At 37.3% G+C, this 16,429-nt stretch overlaps 1 protein-coding gene across 1 annotated transcript in view; it reads left to right on the top strand.

Moving 5' to 3' along the window:
• Positions 1-16,429, top strand: part of LOC110134605 (bifunctional heparan sulfate N-deacetylase/N-sulfotransferase 4) — a 289,078-nt gene that overhangs the window by 184,125 nt on the left and 88,524 nt on the right. The window contains exon 6 of the mRNA XM_020889220.2: positions 1,681-1,809. Coding sequence (XP_020744879.1) covers positions 1,681-1,809 — 129 coding nt within the window. The remainder of the gene's footprint in view (positions 1-1,680; positions 1,810-16,429) is intronic.

The following is a 16,429-nucleotide window of genomic DNA, read 5'->3' as shown; positions in this document are numbered from 1 at the left end:
TGCAAGCATGTTTCATGTAGGTCATCCCCTGCCATTTCTGGATTTGTCTGGGGACCTTTTACTGCTGGGGAGTTTCTCCAGGTCCATTTGTTTGGCTGGTTCTATTTAGAATTTTCTAGGCAAAATGTAGGTTCATAAATCAAGAAAACACCTCTCAAATCACTACACTATAAACAGACAGAATCTAACAGATAGTAACCAAGAGCTAAATTTATCCACTCAGTTTATTTTCAGTTTAAGACACTGAAGAATATCTTAGGATAGCAGTTTTTCATTGTTCTCTTCCTAGCATATTAGAAAAATGAAGGTATATATTTTCTTTTCAAATATATTAACTGAAAAATAATAATTTGATGGAAGGGTGATGCATATGTTCCTGTAAATGAAAATAAAACCAAAAGTATATTAGATGGGAATTTATTAGATGAGAATGAAAAAGATTGTCTTGTTTTGCTTTGTAATAAAATAGCTCATCTTAAAACATCCATCCCCACATCCAGTGCCTTAGGTCATATTCTCATCACTGGTTGCCAAGATCATAGGAAAGGTTTACAACTGTTCTCCCTCCTTTAAATATTTACATCTTTTCAACCCATTATTCAGGTTACTACTAGAATCATCTGCCTATCTATCTTTCTACCCAATATGTATCTAAAACCAAAGAAAAAGTAATAGGACACTTGTTAACAGAGATAATACTCAACATTCATTAATCATAAAACTTTAATTTTTTATTGTAAATTGATACTAGAGGACCTAAAGAAGCCTCAGATTTAATGGATCTATTGAAAATGCAAATAAAGGTATTGATGTCCTTAGAAATCAAGGAGATATTAAAAGTTTTACTCTGATATAATTGCAGATCAGAGTGAAAGCAGTTTTCCCTTAATTAAGTAGTGTAACCATTTGATATATTTTTAAATAGAGACATTCCTTTAAGTCAGCACTATTTATTTTCGTATACCTAGATTTTAATAAAAGCTGTTATGAAAATTAAGCAAAGAATAAATAGTTATTCTGTGCAATTGAATACATGTCCTCAACCCCATTAGATTATAAGTAGTTTATTATTCAATAAAAAGTTTTTGGAATAAGATTACCTATTTGCTTTCTCTGTTGAACATTCTGAGTTACAACAGAATTAGCCTCAGGACATGCCATAAGCAATCATTAGATAATTTGACTACTACTGAGATTAAAACTTTAATTCAGAGTAGTAAAAACAAAGCAGAGTGGTGAGGCTGATGAAAACTCATTGTTTTGAATCTCAGAGCCTGAGGACTCTGAGATGTAAGTACACGTAAACTGTATTTCAGGATCAAGGAAAATAACGGTCTAATACCATGAAAAATGTAACCTTGGAGAATCTCTATATTTAACTTAAATTAACCCTAAGAAGCCTTTTTTTTTTTAACCAATTCTGTAACATAACTCAGCTGGTAGGTGAAATTTATAGGCATGAATGAAAATTTTGTAATGTATATGTCCTATGACTTTGATTGGGCAACTCTCAATACTTACATAATTACATCAGCATCAACTCTTGGTTACAGTAAGATTTTGGCTTTATCCACTGGGAAATCCCAATGGGAATGATAATATGCAGACTCTGAAGTCATGACACAGCAATGGAACTTTCAATTAAGTCATGTCAATATGCTGCTTTTTCTTTTTCCTCAGGTCCTGCCTCGACAGACCTGTGGGTTGTTCACACACACTATTTTCTACAAAGAGTATCCAGGAGGTCCCCAAGAATTGGATAAAAGTATCAGAGGAGGTGAACTTTTCCTCACAATCCTTCTAAACCCAGTAAGTATCCTATTTATGCTTTTCACAATAACATCAGAACTGTCAAATATGTTTCATTTTGTTTCCGTTGTCAACCTTCTCACAAGAGTAGATGGTAAATACCAGAGAGAAATTAGACTACATCTAATTATTAAATTCGCTTAATAAAGGTCAATCAAGAAAAACACAGATTTGTTAAGATCCATGTGTTGACTACACCAATTAAATGTAAGATAATATCTTAACATTGACTCTTATACTTGAATTGTAGTGAAGACATATATACAGTTGTCTAGCAAGAGATACTGGTTCAAGTGGGTTCAATCTCTGGGTCTGGAAGAAATTCAGGAGAAGAAAATGGCAACCCACTCCTATATTATTGCCTGGAAAATTCTATGGATGGAGGAACCTGGCGGGCTACAGTCCATGGGGTCACAAAGAGTCAGACATGACTGAGTACAGCCAAAAACATTCACAATACGGTGGTGTATATTTCGTCTGTAAGTTGAATCTGCTTCTAGCTCAAGTAGTAGTATGTCTATCAGTAGACATACATATTTCCATCTCTAAAAATGATCACAATGAAAAGCTGCATTGAAAACACACAGTGTGTGTGTTAGCTCCTCAGTTACATCTGACACTTTGCCACCCCATGGTAGCACGCCAGGCCCCTCTGCCCATATAATTCTCCAGGCTAGAATACTGGAGTGGGTTGCCATTTCCTTCTACATGAAAATACATAACTATGCATTATCTTTAAATACTAGGGTCATCTGAGGCTTCTTTTTAAAATATTCATTAATTTTGTTTGGAATCAAAGCTAGAAAATTTTCCCCTTTTAATTGTGCCCTTTGATTATTCAGAGTTTTGTGATTTTATTTCCAGTTATATGTGGAAAAGTATAGCAATATGGGAATATATTGTCACTAGATAATGTTGCAATTACTTCAGCTTTTTCAATTTTTTTCCCTTAAAGATTCCATTTCTGAGGTTTTAGAGAGTCGTGTCCTTTTCTTTACATCCCACTGCACACAGGAAAATGTGAAATAGTGAGTTGTACGCTATGTCTAACTTGTTTTGGTAAGAAATTTTCATACTGAGAGAAAATGATTCATGCTTTAAAAAAAACTGTGGTTCAGTTGTCTCCAGTGAAGCTCCAGGTATGTTTAAATAAATTTAGATAATATATATGCTATTTTTAATCCATGAAGAAATTAAATAAAGACCTACCTTGTATATAGATGAAAACTGATAAATTGGATTGAAGGGGTAGGGAAGTGGGGGCAAAAATGCATGTTGTTGTTCAGTCTCCAAGTTGAGTCTGACTCTTTGAGACCCCATGGACTACAGCACTGCAGGCTTCCCTGTCCTTCACCATCTACCAGAGTCTGCTCAGATTCATGTCCATTGAGTTGGTGATGCTATCTGTTGCCCTCTTCTTTACCTTCAATGTTTCTCAGAATCGGGGTCTTTTCTAATGAGTCGGCTCTTCCCATCAGGTGATCAAAGTATTGGAATTTCAACTTCAGCATCTATGCTTCCAATGACTATTCAGGGTTGATTACCTTTAGGATTGACTGGTTTGATATCCTTGCAGTCCAAGGGACTGTAAAGAATCTTCTCTAACACTACAGTTCAAAAGCATCAATTCTTTGACACTCAGCCTTCTTTAGGGTCCAACTCTCACATCCGTATATGGCCACTGGAACCACCATAGCTTTGACTATCTGGACCTTTGTGGACAAACTGGTGTCTCTGCTTTTTAATACCCTGTCTAGATTTGTCACAGCTTTCCTTCCAAGGAGCAAGCATCTTTTAATTTCATGGCTGCAGTCACTGTACACTGTGATTTGGAGCACAAGAAAATAAAATCTGATACTGCTTCCACTTTTTCTTCTTCTATTTGCCATGTATTATTGGGCCAGATACCATGATCTTTATGTTTTGAATATTTTCAGTTTTAAGCCAGCTTTTTCACCCTCCTCTTTCATCCTCATCAAGAGCTTCTTTAGTTTTTTGTCGCTTTCTGCAGTTAAAGTGGTATCATCTGCATATCTGAGGTTGTTGATATTTCTCCTGCCAAACTTGATTCCAGATTGTGAGTCATCCAGCCTGGCATGTCACATGATGTACTCTGCATAGAAATTAAATAAGCAAGGTGACAATATACAGCCTTGATGTACTCTTTTCCCAATTTGGAAACAGTCAGTTGTTCCATGTCCAATTCAAACTGTTGCTTCTTGACCCACATACATGTTTCTCAGGAGGCAGGCAAGGTAGTCTGGTATTCCCATCTCTTTAAAAATTTTCCAGTTTGTTGTGATCCCACAGTCAGAGGCGATAGCATAATCAGTGAAGCAGTAATAGATGTTTTGGTTTTTTTTTTTTTTTTTTTCTGAAATTCCCTGCTTTCTCTATGATGCAATGAATGTTGGTAATTTGATCTCTAGTTCCTCTGTGTTTTCTAAACCCAGCTTGTACTTCTGAAAGTTCTTAGTTCAAGTACTGCTGAAGCCTAGGTTGAAGGACTTTGAGCATGGGGAATGAGTGCTTTATCTGAGTATGATAATCAACAAACTTCTTCAAACTGCAGGACTATTAAAAACAAAACAGAGCTGTCTCTTTTGTTGGGGTTCCATTAAACTGAGGAAGAGCTTGGATGCTCTATGATCTTAGTAAGAAATTCTATTTCTCAGAACTTGTTTGCTCTCCTGTAAGACAAACTTATAAACTAGACAATCCTCAATGTTCCCCAAAAGTATTCCTTTTGGATATTCCATTTTGTATGTGCTTAATTCAAGTTCACTGAGACTTAGAAGAATCAATAACATCACAAAATACTTTTGAGAATTGATATATACATGTGAATATGAATGAAAGCAAATATGGGAAATCTTCCTCTTTCCTCCTTCCCCCATTAATTGAGAATTTGATCTTCACAGAAGCAAGGGTCACATCTTCATACTGTTTTCACTTTGGGGCTACACTCCCAACCCCAAATCTGCCCTTGTCCCCTCCTCAGGGGAAGGGATAAGCATCAGAACACTGATGATTCCCTCCCATGAACCTCTAGCCCCAAGGTCTGATTGTTACTGATATTCACTACCTGGGTGCCCATGGGGCTACTTGTCATTAAAGAGATGGATTTATAACTCTGCTTTTCAAAAACTTTGAATTTAGTACTCCATATATAGCATCATTTCTGAGTCTTTCTTTATTTTTTTGGGGGGTGGGGGGCTCCAAAATCACTGCAGATGGTGATTGCAGCCATGAAATTAAAAGACACTTACTCCTTGGAAGGAAAGTTATGACCAACCTAGATAACATATTAAAAAGCAGAGACATTACTTTGCCAACAAAGGTCCATTGAGTCAATGCTATGGTTTTTCCAGTGGTCATGTATGGATGTGAGAGTTGGACTGTGAAGAAAGCTGAGTGCCGAAAAATTGATGCTTTTGAACTGTGGTGTTGGAGAAGACTCGAGAGTCCCTTGGACTGCAAGGAGATTCAACCAGTCCATCCTAAAAGAGATCAGGCCTGGGTGTTCACTGGAAGAACTGATGTTGAAGCTGGAACTCCAATACTTTGGCCACCTGATGCAAAGAGCTGACTCATTGGAAAAGACTCTGATGCTGGGAAAGACTGAGGGCAGGAGGAGAAGGGGATGGCAGAGGATGAGATGGTTGGATGGCATCACTGACTCGATGGACATGAGTTTGGGTAAACTCTGGGAGTTGGTGATGGACAGGGAGGCCTGGCGTGCTGCGATTCATGGGGTCGCAAAGAGTCGGACATGACTGGGCGACTGAACTGAACTGAACTGATATAACATCATTCAGAGACGAATAGTTGGTCCTTGCCAGTGGTAAAGAATACACCTGCCAATGCAGGAGGCATGAGACCTGGGTTTGACCCCTGAGTCGGGAAGATCCTCTGAACAAGGAAACAACAACCTACTCCAGTATTCTTTCCTGGAGAATCCCATGGGCAGAGGAGCCTGGCAGGCTACAGTCCATGGGGTCTCAAAGAGTCAGACATGACTGAAGTGACTTAGCATGCAAGCATGCATGAATCATTACTCAGAGGCAGTAGTTGGTCTTTCAAATGAGATGGAAGACTATTCGGCACTTATATCTGCAGCACTTGCTGTAAACTGACAAAATAACACCAACCTCACTTTAAAAGCTTATCATTGCCAACCAAAGTTATTTTAATTGCAGGAGAAATAGAACAATGGAAGAGGGGAGTTTTCAGGAGATTTCTAGAATCCAGTAACAAACTGTACTTACTTCATCATTGTGAACTGATGGTGATCTTAAAGTAGGATTCATGAGTAAAGGCGGGAAACCCAGATAGACAAGAAGGAGCAATGTTAGAGATGATTAACAGTGTGGATAATGTAAGACATTCTATGTACAGTGATATGAAGCTGGGATCAGACAAATAGCTGTCCACAAAGATATGGGAGTAAGGAATAATGCTGCTCAAAACCTGAACAGTGTAGTCATAGGCAATCCAAGTAGATGCTCCTCAGCTCTCTAGGGAGACAGACTGTGGATAGCATTTGATGGAACCCAGATTAAAACAGGGCTTAGTTCTAGAGCTGCGTGAGCAGAAGTTATCAGATATATTAATCAGGGTTCTTCAAAAAAACAGAACTAAGAGGATGAGTGGGGGAGAGATTTATTACAAGAAATTTGTTCATGTGTTTATGGAGGTTGGCAAACCTCAAAATCTACAGTGAACAAGCTAGAGTCCCAGGGGAACTGATGGTATAGTTTTAGTAGAAGTTCTCTAGCCTGAATACCAGAACAGTTGATGGTATATTTCTAGCCCCAAAGTCAACAGGATTGAGACCCAGGAAGAGCCAGTGTTTCACTTCAGGTTTTTAGGCAGGTTAAAAAACAAACAAACAAACAAACAGAAAACAGTGATAAGTTCAAAGGCAATGGGGCAGAAGAAATTCCTTTTTATTCACAGAAAAGTGAGAGTTTTCATTCTATTTGGCCTTTAGCAGATTAGATCAGACCCATCCACATTATCTGCTTTGCTCAGTTAACCAATTTGGTTGTTAATCTCATCCAAAATCATCCTCATGGACACACCCAGAGTAATGTTTGAGCTGAGTAACTTGTGGTCCAGTCAAGTTGGTACAAAATTAGCCATCACACCAAATGAGAAAATGAGGTGGGAAAAGACATGAAGGGAGTGAAATAAAATGGGAAGCAAAGAAAGAGGGAAGGAAGTGATGACTGAAGTAAAGATAATGTAAGCTTGGAATTTTTTGTAGCTGTGTCCTGTTATGAATAGAGAGGCACCAGAGGTGATACATGTCATGCAAAGATGAGCACAATAAAGGACAGAAATGGTATGGACCTAACAGAAGCGGAAGATATTAAGAAGAGGTGGCAAGAATACACAGAAGAACTGTACAAAAAAGATCTTCATGACCCAGATTACCATGATGGTGTGATCACTCACCTAGAGCCAGACATCCTGGAATGTGAAGTCAAGTGAGCTTTAGAAAGCATCACTGCAAACAAAGTTAGGGGAGGTGATGGAATTCCAGTTAGCTATTTCAAATTCTGAAAGATGATGCTATGAAAGTGCTGCATTCAATATGCCAACAAATTTGGACAACTCAGCAGTGGCCACAGGATTGAAAAAGGTCAGTTTTCATTCCAATCCCAAAGAAAGGCAATCCCAAAGAATGCTCAAATTACTGTGCAGTTGCACTCATCTTATATGCTAGCAAAGTAATGCTCAAAATTCTCCAAGCCAGGCTTCAACAGTGCATGAACCCACGAACTTCCAGATGTTCAAGCTGGATTTAGAAAAGGCAGAGGAACCAGAGATCAAACTGCAAGCATCTGCTGGATCATCAAAAAAGCAAGGAGTTCCAGAAAAAAATCTGCTTCTGCTTTATTGACTACAACAAGCCTTTGATTGTGTGAATCACAACACACTGTGGAACATTCTTCAAGAGATGGGAACACCAGACCACCTGACCTGCCTCTTGAGAAACCTGTATGCAGGTCAAGAAGCAACAGTTAGAACTGGACATGGAACAACACACTGGTTCTAAATTGGGAAAGGAGTGTGTCAAAGCTGTATACTGTCACCCTGCTTATTGCATAGTGCATCATGACAAATGCTGGGCTGGATGAAGCACAAGCTGGAATCAAGATTGCTGGGAGAAATATCAATATGCAGATGACACCAGCCTTATGGCAGAAAGCAAAGAAGAACTAAAGAGCCTCTTGATGAAAGTGAAAGAGGAGAGTGAAAAAGTTAGCTTAAAACTCAGCATTCAGAAAACTAAGATCATGGCATCCGGTCCCATCACTTCATGGAAAATTGATGGGAAAACAATGGAAACAGTGAGAGAGTTTATTTTGGGGGGCTCCGAAATCACTGCAGATGGTGACTGCAGCCATGAAATGGAAAGACATTTGCTCCTTGGAGGAAAAGTTATGGTCAACCTAAACAGAATATTAAAAAGCAGTGGCATTGCTTTACCAACAAAGTTCTGTCTAGTCAAAGCTATGATTTTACCAGTAGTCATGTATGGATGTGAGGGTTGGACTAGAAAGCAAGCTGAGTGCCAAAGAATTGATGCTTTTGAACTGTGATGTTGGAGAAGACTCTTGAGAGTCCCTTGGACTGCAAGGAAATCCAACCTGTCAATCCTAAAGGAAATCAATCCTGAGTATTCATTGGAAGGATTGATGCTGAAGCTAAAACTCCAATACTTTGGCCACCTGATGTGAAGAACTGACTCATTAGAAAAGACCCTGATGCTGGGAAAGATTGAGGGCAGGAGGAGAAGGGGTCAACAGAAGATGAGATGGTTGGATGGCATCACCGACTCGATGGACATGGGTTTGGGTAGACTCCAGGAGCTGGTGATGGACAGGGTGGCCTGGCGTGCTATGGTTCATGGGGTTGCCAAGAATCAGACACAACTGAGCGACTGAACTGAACTGAAGAAAAAATGCCTGTAAATTCATTGATGTGAAGGTATGTTTTCAGGATGAGTTCATTAATATGTTGACTCTAAAGAATATTTGTATCCTCACAGAGCCTGTTCCCAAAGGAGAGGTCTATGACTGCATTTGTCAGGTATCAAAGCCCCTTGGGGAGATATGATTTCAGTAGAAAGCATCAACATCCATGAAATCATAGAGAAAGATGATCACTTCTACCTACCCTTTCAACTGATTTTGAACATGGAAAACCAATGTCTTTGGGGCTTATAAGTAGGATAAGTGATCATAGTGTTAGTATACACTCTAAAGGTTTAAGACCAATCTCACTTTATTTTATTTTTCAATGATGACCTATACTTTCACATCCTGGAAATACTACGGACACCTTGTATTGTGGCATCTCTTTCGCATAGTGATTTTCTCTGAGGATTTGTAAATGATCCACAGATTTTTGTCCTTAGTGTTGGGTTTTCAGTATATTAATGAATGGATGGATAAGGATAAGATAGTGTGATACAAAGGTGGGAGTTATGGTAAATACATCAGATGATAATGTATAATACCTAGTATACATAGCACAGTGAAGTAACAGACCAAATCTAGCAAGATGAAATTTAACAGGCAATAATAAAAAGCCCCAAAATTACTGTCAAAAAAAATAGTGCACAAATTCCAGCATCATTTAAGTATAAATATTATATAAATATAGATTAAATCTGCCAGTAAATTGTATGGACTGCCTCATGCCATATTCGGTTCCTTGTCATTGAACCTGTATAACAGAAATTTTGTAGGAATGTCGAATCTACTACTTTTAATATCTCATCTGATGCTAAAACTGTGTGATTCTGTTCTTATCCAGTTAGACATAGGTATACACTTTTCATTATAAAACATAAAAATTATGAAGTAGGTTTAATTTTACATATTACAAACCAGCACTACATATTTAGTTATAGTAGGGTCAGAGGGAAAAGGAAATGGTAATTTATCAACATGTGAAAGAATTAATAATCAACTCTGAATATTCATTGGAAGGACTTATGCCGAAGCTGAAGCTCCAATACTTTGGCCACCTGATGTGAAGAGTTGACTCTTTGGGAAAGACCCTGGTGCTGGGAAAGATTGATGGTAGGAGGAGAAGGGGGCAACAGAGGATGTGATGCTTGGATAGCGTCTCTGACTCAATGGACATGAGTTTGAGCAAACTCAGGGAGATAGTGAAGGAAGGAAACCTGGTGTGCTGCAGTCCATGGGGTTGTAGGGAATTGGACACAGCTTAGTGAAACAACATCAACAATAAGAATTAAGGCTTTCTCTGGTGGTTCAGTGATGAAGAATCCTCCCACAAATGCAGAGGATATGGGTTTGATCCCTGGATCAGGAAAATCCCCTGGAGAAGGAAATAGCAACCCACTCCAACATTCTTGTCTGGGAAATCCCATGGACAGAGGAGCCTGGTGGGGTCACAAAGAGTCAGACACAACTTAATGACTAAACAAAAACAATAGCATAAGAATGAAAAAATTCTATAAAATGAGAAGATATTCAGTGGTAGATGTATTGGAGGAAGTAGCAGAGGAAGAAATTTCTATCATCAGTATCCTAAAAGAAGTACTACTGCCAGATTTAGCAGGTCATTTGAACTGATCGAATAGTTTCTGGGTTCATTTGTATGTGCATATCCTATGAAGATAATAAAAGCTGGAAAAGGTATATGAGGGAATATCCTGGAATTTCCCTCTCTAGAGTACTTTAAAATGGAATCAATAGCTATAGAGTTCTTTCTTATTGCCTTGAGGAAGGGGACTGGATTAAATACCCTTGAGAAGTCCTACCTAATTGTTTGCTTGTGTTTTGTTTTTCCTGGTTTATAACTTCCACAGCTCTGTTCTGCAGTCAGAAAGGCATGAACCACACCAAGACTATGGTGGCTGCTTTCTCTGCTCAGTTTCCACTTTAGGAATTCACATTATTTTGTGTTGCCCTTCTCTAGAACAGACCTGTATATATTCTGTGCTCAAAAGTAGCTAATATTTTTCTTTACGCATGTTCAAATAGTTTTTTTAATTTAATTTTGATTCTAGCTGCCATGCTGTCCTCATTGTTTTACACATTTTAAAACATGTCATTATTTTCTAATACACCGTAAAGCAGAAAATGGAAATCAGAATATATTTTTACATCTTGACTCATATATAAACTCCTGTTATTGTTGTGCATTAGATATTTTGATTCAGCAAACTGCAAGAATTGGGGTTTCTTGATTTCCTTAGATACCAACTTGTTTTGCCCAGATTAATGTAAAAAACTGAAAATTAAATGACTTGAAAGCTGTTTGAATGGCATTTCAAAAGAATAGCTAAGCATCTGTCCACTTAACTTTCAGATAACTTCCTCCTGTTTTTTTTTTTTTTTTAGATTCCATCATGACCTCATCACATATTGATATTTGCCTGCACTGTTCCCCACTTGTCAAATGCTAACATGTATTTCCCTAGTGCCGAATTCTTCCTGTATTTTCAATATAATCTTTGTACAGGCAGGAAGAAATATAATTTAATCATGTATGAGGTGAAACAGCTTACACCAGGTAACCCACTATCATTCAAGTCAAGACACTACCCTATAAAATATGCAACAATTGACTGTAGTCGAGGAAGTCTGGAGTCTTATCAGATGGTGTCACCACTAACTATAAAAGCTTAAAATGAATATGCCTTGCTGGATTTAATATCTTTTTCTAACTCATTTTAATTTTGTGCTTCACAAAGAACAATATGAAAATAGAATTTTCTAAGTTATCTTAACAGATATATCTAAATATTCTCTGATTCTAGAGGCTTCAAAATGGCAGAACGGGAGCCACGAAATCCACTACATCATCCAGAGTCCAGAGCAGTGCCTAGACTCACTAACCTTTGTCTGTTTTTGGCCAGTTGCAAATCCAGGTGAACAAAAAAATATGTGCCTGAAAGAATGGTGTACTTGCAATTGACAGTAGAAAATAATGGAACTGCAATGATATACTTCCCCACTACTGTCTCCTGAACCTTCACACACCTAGGCTGGCTAATGAGCTTTTCTTTCTTGTGTATATCAATCTCCAATTTCATGGAATCTAATAGCAGGTGCAGTACATTATGAATTAGTGCTTGCTTTTCAGACAGATTAAAGACAGCTGCAAGGCTTAGAAAACCATCAACATGAACTAAGCTGAAGTAAACTTTAAGTTCTTTTAAATCTTGAAATAATATGGAAGTGGATATGTAAGATAATTCACAGATACAAAGGCAGTGCAGCAAAATAAAATGCACAAAATATCCCACATCTTTTTTAAAGAAGATTATGAAGAATTACAGATTACTGATATTCAAGACATCCAAATATTCTTTGATAATTTTTATTTCCTATGAATGCTATGCTTTATAGAAAATTGTAACCGTCAGATATTTCATGTAGAACAAAGCAAATGCACATTCCAAGTGGTAAAGATCTGCCCCTGGGCTTCCCTGGTGTCTCGGCAGTAAAGAAATCCGCCTGCAATGCCAGAGTCACAGAAGACGCAATTCAATCCCTGGGTCGGGAGGATCCCCTGGAGGAGGATATGGCAACTCACTCCAGTATTCTTGCCTGGAGAATCCGATGGACATAGGAGCATGGTGGGCTATAGTCCATAGGGTCTCAAAGAGTCGAACACAACTGAAGTGACTTAGCACACACACAAAGAACCCACCTGCTGATGCAGGAGACACGGGTTTGATCCCTGGATCAGGGAAGATTCCCTGGAGGAGGGCATGGCAACCCACCCCCGTGTTCTTGCCTGAGAATCCTATGGCCAGAGGAGCTTGGCAGGCTTGTACATAGGGTCACAAAGAGTCAGACACAATCAAAGCAACTTAGCACGCATGAACATAAAATGTACTTCTTTATAAAATAATATGTTAATATTTCTAACTCAGGATCATGGAAGATATTGACAAATGTTCCAGCAGTGTTTATTAAAAAATAATAAATTAACTTCTAACTGCTCTGCTCCAGTGAACTGTGCCTCTTATCTGGGCAGGAACTTTTGAAGCAATTAATGGTATTGGAGCTCTGAGGCTTTAGAGCCTGGGAGAACTGCCACCAACTGTGAGAAGAATGGACTCCTGTAGAGCATATAGATTGTGGAAAATTCTATTTCCACTTACTGAAAGACCTACAGTGACCTCTTTTTTTCCCTTTATCTGTTTTTTTGTTTGGCTTTTTTTTTTTAACTTAAAGATTTGCAAGACTAACCTTTACAAAAGGACATGAATCATCACTTCTGCAGTGATTCACACTCACAGTAGGAATGTTGCAGAATATGTGGTCAGCTAATATCCATAGCTTCGCTACGGGTAATACTGTTTTGTTTTTTGGTTTTTGTCTACATTGAAAATCAGGATCACAGTTAGTATAACGTTTTAGAGAATGCTGAGAAATTTTTGCTTTCTTCCAATTTGGGAATAGTGCAGGTTTTGTTTTATTTTTTTGCAGTCAAATTTACTTAGCAATTAGTAGTTCAGAATGTAAACTGTGCTACCACAAAAGACCAGAATCGTTTGTATCCTAACTCTGAGCTCTGTCTTCTCATCAAATGAGAGAAAGGTGGCTATTATTGTGTAGACATGCATCTTTCTATACCAATGGTTTCTACAGGTCCTGATGGAATACTAATTTACATTCCAATATATTTCTAGATCATGAAAAAATCCATAAAATTGCACTTTTTTTTTTTTTCCAATTTTGTTTCCCTAGAAAAAGAAATGAAAGCAGCATTATTTTATTGGGGGAAGTCTGTTTCATCTTGTGTAACTGCATAATTTAGTTTTCCCAAAGTATGAAAGATTGTGGAATAACTCTTTCACATAAATAAATTTTCAACAGCAAAAAATACAACCTACCATTTATGTAAAAGTTAGTCGATAGATTTCTCCTCTCTATTTTGAGGCTTACAATACATAAATATTGCATACATAATACTCTTAATAATTAAGGATTCTTTGAAAGTAAAATCAGTGAATTTATGGTTGTCAAAATAAACTGCTCTATATTAGTGTTTACATGACTTAGTGGCTAGTGAGGTAATAAGAAAGTAGGTGCATTCTGTGGGAGCCCACAAAATTAATATTAATTTGTGTGGGGGGTTTTTTTTGGGTTTTTTTTTTGGTTTGTGAGTTTTCACCCTGCCATTTATTCTTTCTTCTCCTCCACAAATTAAATAACACCTAGATATTTCAGTGTCTTGTTTCTTTCTTTAATATTTGTTTATTTTTAAAATTTGAAGTACATTGAAGAAAGACCATTTTGGATCACTTCATTTTATTTCATTTTCGTTATTCCTACTTTGTTTTCCTCTGGCTACTCCTCAGAGTCAGATATTATGAAAATAAAACTATGAATTATTTTCTAAAACATATTATTATCATTTTTTTTATTTTAGAAAACCAAATTATTTTGTCTTAGTCTTTCCATCAGTGGCTTATAATGCTGATATAATAAGGAGTATATTTAATATTATATCTCTTTAATATTATATCTCATTACTATTTATATCTCAACTATTTGATTTTTTCAAGGAGATCTTCTTGATGTGTTCACTATAAAGCAGTTCTGTCGTGTGGATGTTGATGTGTGTGTATAACTCCATCAAGGAAAGCCTGGGAATCCTGTCCAGAGGAATTGGTATTTGAGCTGAGCATTGTAGGGACTCATCAGACAAATGAGTTAGTGAGGTAGAAATGTGGAATGGGAGTTCGCAGCAGTAGAGAGAAAAGGTGTACAGAGTTACAGAGGGCAAAATGCTCATGGCAAGTTTGGAAGCTATAAATGTTTGCATTTTGCAAGAGTACAAAATGAAGGTAAAGTCATTAAGAGTAGGTAAATAAAACTATGGGAATTTTTGTATGACATGTCACAAAAGAAGAGGAAAGGAATTCAAACAAGGACGTGATAGACCCAAATAATATTTTGATTTATAGTTCTAGCTGACAGGTTAGGGCCTTCATACACACTCCTTCCAATGTCTACAGTACTTTTCTATTCCCATTACTCTCGACTTCACTGTTTTCCCTCAGACTCTATCTCTAATTTCTCTTCCTCACCTGGATCCCCCCACAGGTCAGCTCTCACTGCTGCGTGTATATATAACATACACAAAGAGCCACGTGTGTAATACTGCTCACGGCGGTAAATATCTTTATGTTTAGTGAATGTCGTCTCCCTCACCTGTGCTGAATGCACCCTCAGAAATAAGTATTCCCTCAACAGGTACCTGTTCAATAAGACTATAAATAAAAAAATTATATCATCAGACTACCTGTGTCTACTGCATGCCATTTCACATGAGTTGTTAAAATTGCCTCAGAAGAAAAGGGAAAGGAAAGGAGAAAGAAGGAATAGAAAAAGGAAGAAGGGAAAAGAAATAAGAGGAGGGGGCAAATGTAGAAGAAAGAGAAGGGAAAAAGAAGAGTCAAGGATGGGAAGGTGAGGAAGCTAGTTCTCTCTTTTTTTTTAAATAAAATTAGGTGGACATCAGAAATGTAAATGTATTAAACAAACTCAGAAATTCTTGTTTAATTCCTGACTGGCTAAATACTGAAGAAAAAGTTGTATAATTTCTCTGTGCTTCAGAATTTCTCTGACCATAAATGGAATGAAGAAACTAATGTTGGTTCCCTTAGAGAGAGTATGAGATGTGACAAAAACTAGAGTTTGGATTTTTTTCAGAGAAAATGTAGATACTTTGGACATAATTCTTATTTGAGAAAGTAGAAGTATATATCACTTTTATTATCAAATATATTTGAGGTGTGTTAGCAAACCGCAAATGCTGAGTTTATTTACAGTGTGAATTTTGCTTGATTGTTTCTCCCTGCTAGAACACATAAATCATGTGATAAACGCATTCTCTTTTACAAAGGTATTTATTTTATTACAGGCTTCCCTTCTGAAAATGTTCTTGATTGTCACTTTATTGTGCTTCCTGAGCTATTTTTAAACAATAAAATATCTATCATTATTCTTTATTCTAGTGAAGCAAACTGTGTCATCAAATGCAGTGCTTGCTTGGTTGGTCAGAACCAACCAATTTGATTTTGTTGTCTACCAAAGTACCTCAGATGTTTTTGCCAAAGATTTTTGTTTTGTTGCTGGTGTTGCTGATTTAAGGCCTTTGGTTTATTTATTTTTTTATTAATAGGGAGCTCTGCTAGAAACACTAGGTCCATACTTTGATATACTTTATGTTCCAACACTGACTGTTGTGCTCAGATGAGGAGTAAGGATTGTAGAATTATAGCAATCTCTGTGTTTAGTACATAAAGGTAATGATATGAAAAATGGAAGACCTTCCTAAATGAAACATAATTACAGATAATTTGGATGAATGAGTTGACCTTATTAGAAATAAGAAAACCCAAATCCACAAACCAAATACAAAACTCTAGACTGACTTTCATTACATATTACAATGGGAAGGTACTTTTCATGTCTGCCAGCATTGATCCTATAGATCTGTCTTCACTGGACTTCACACCTAACAAAACAGTCAGTGTTCAATTACCTCTCAGTGATAGCATTAACTAAAACTAGAGAAGGATCCAAGAGATTTATTCATCATGAAAGAC

Source organism: Odocoileus virginianus, chromosome 21 (assembly GCF_023699985.2).
Source record: "Odocoileus virginianus isolate 20LAN1187 ecotype Illinois chromosome 21, Ovbor_1.2, whole genome shotgun sequence".
Taxonomy (NCBI): Eukaryota; Metazoa; Chordata; class Mammalia; order Artiodactyla; family Cervidae; genus Odocoileus; species Odocoileus virginianus.
Note: the sequence above shows the minus strand (reverse complement) of the source record. Positions and strands in the feature narration are given on the sequence as shown.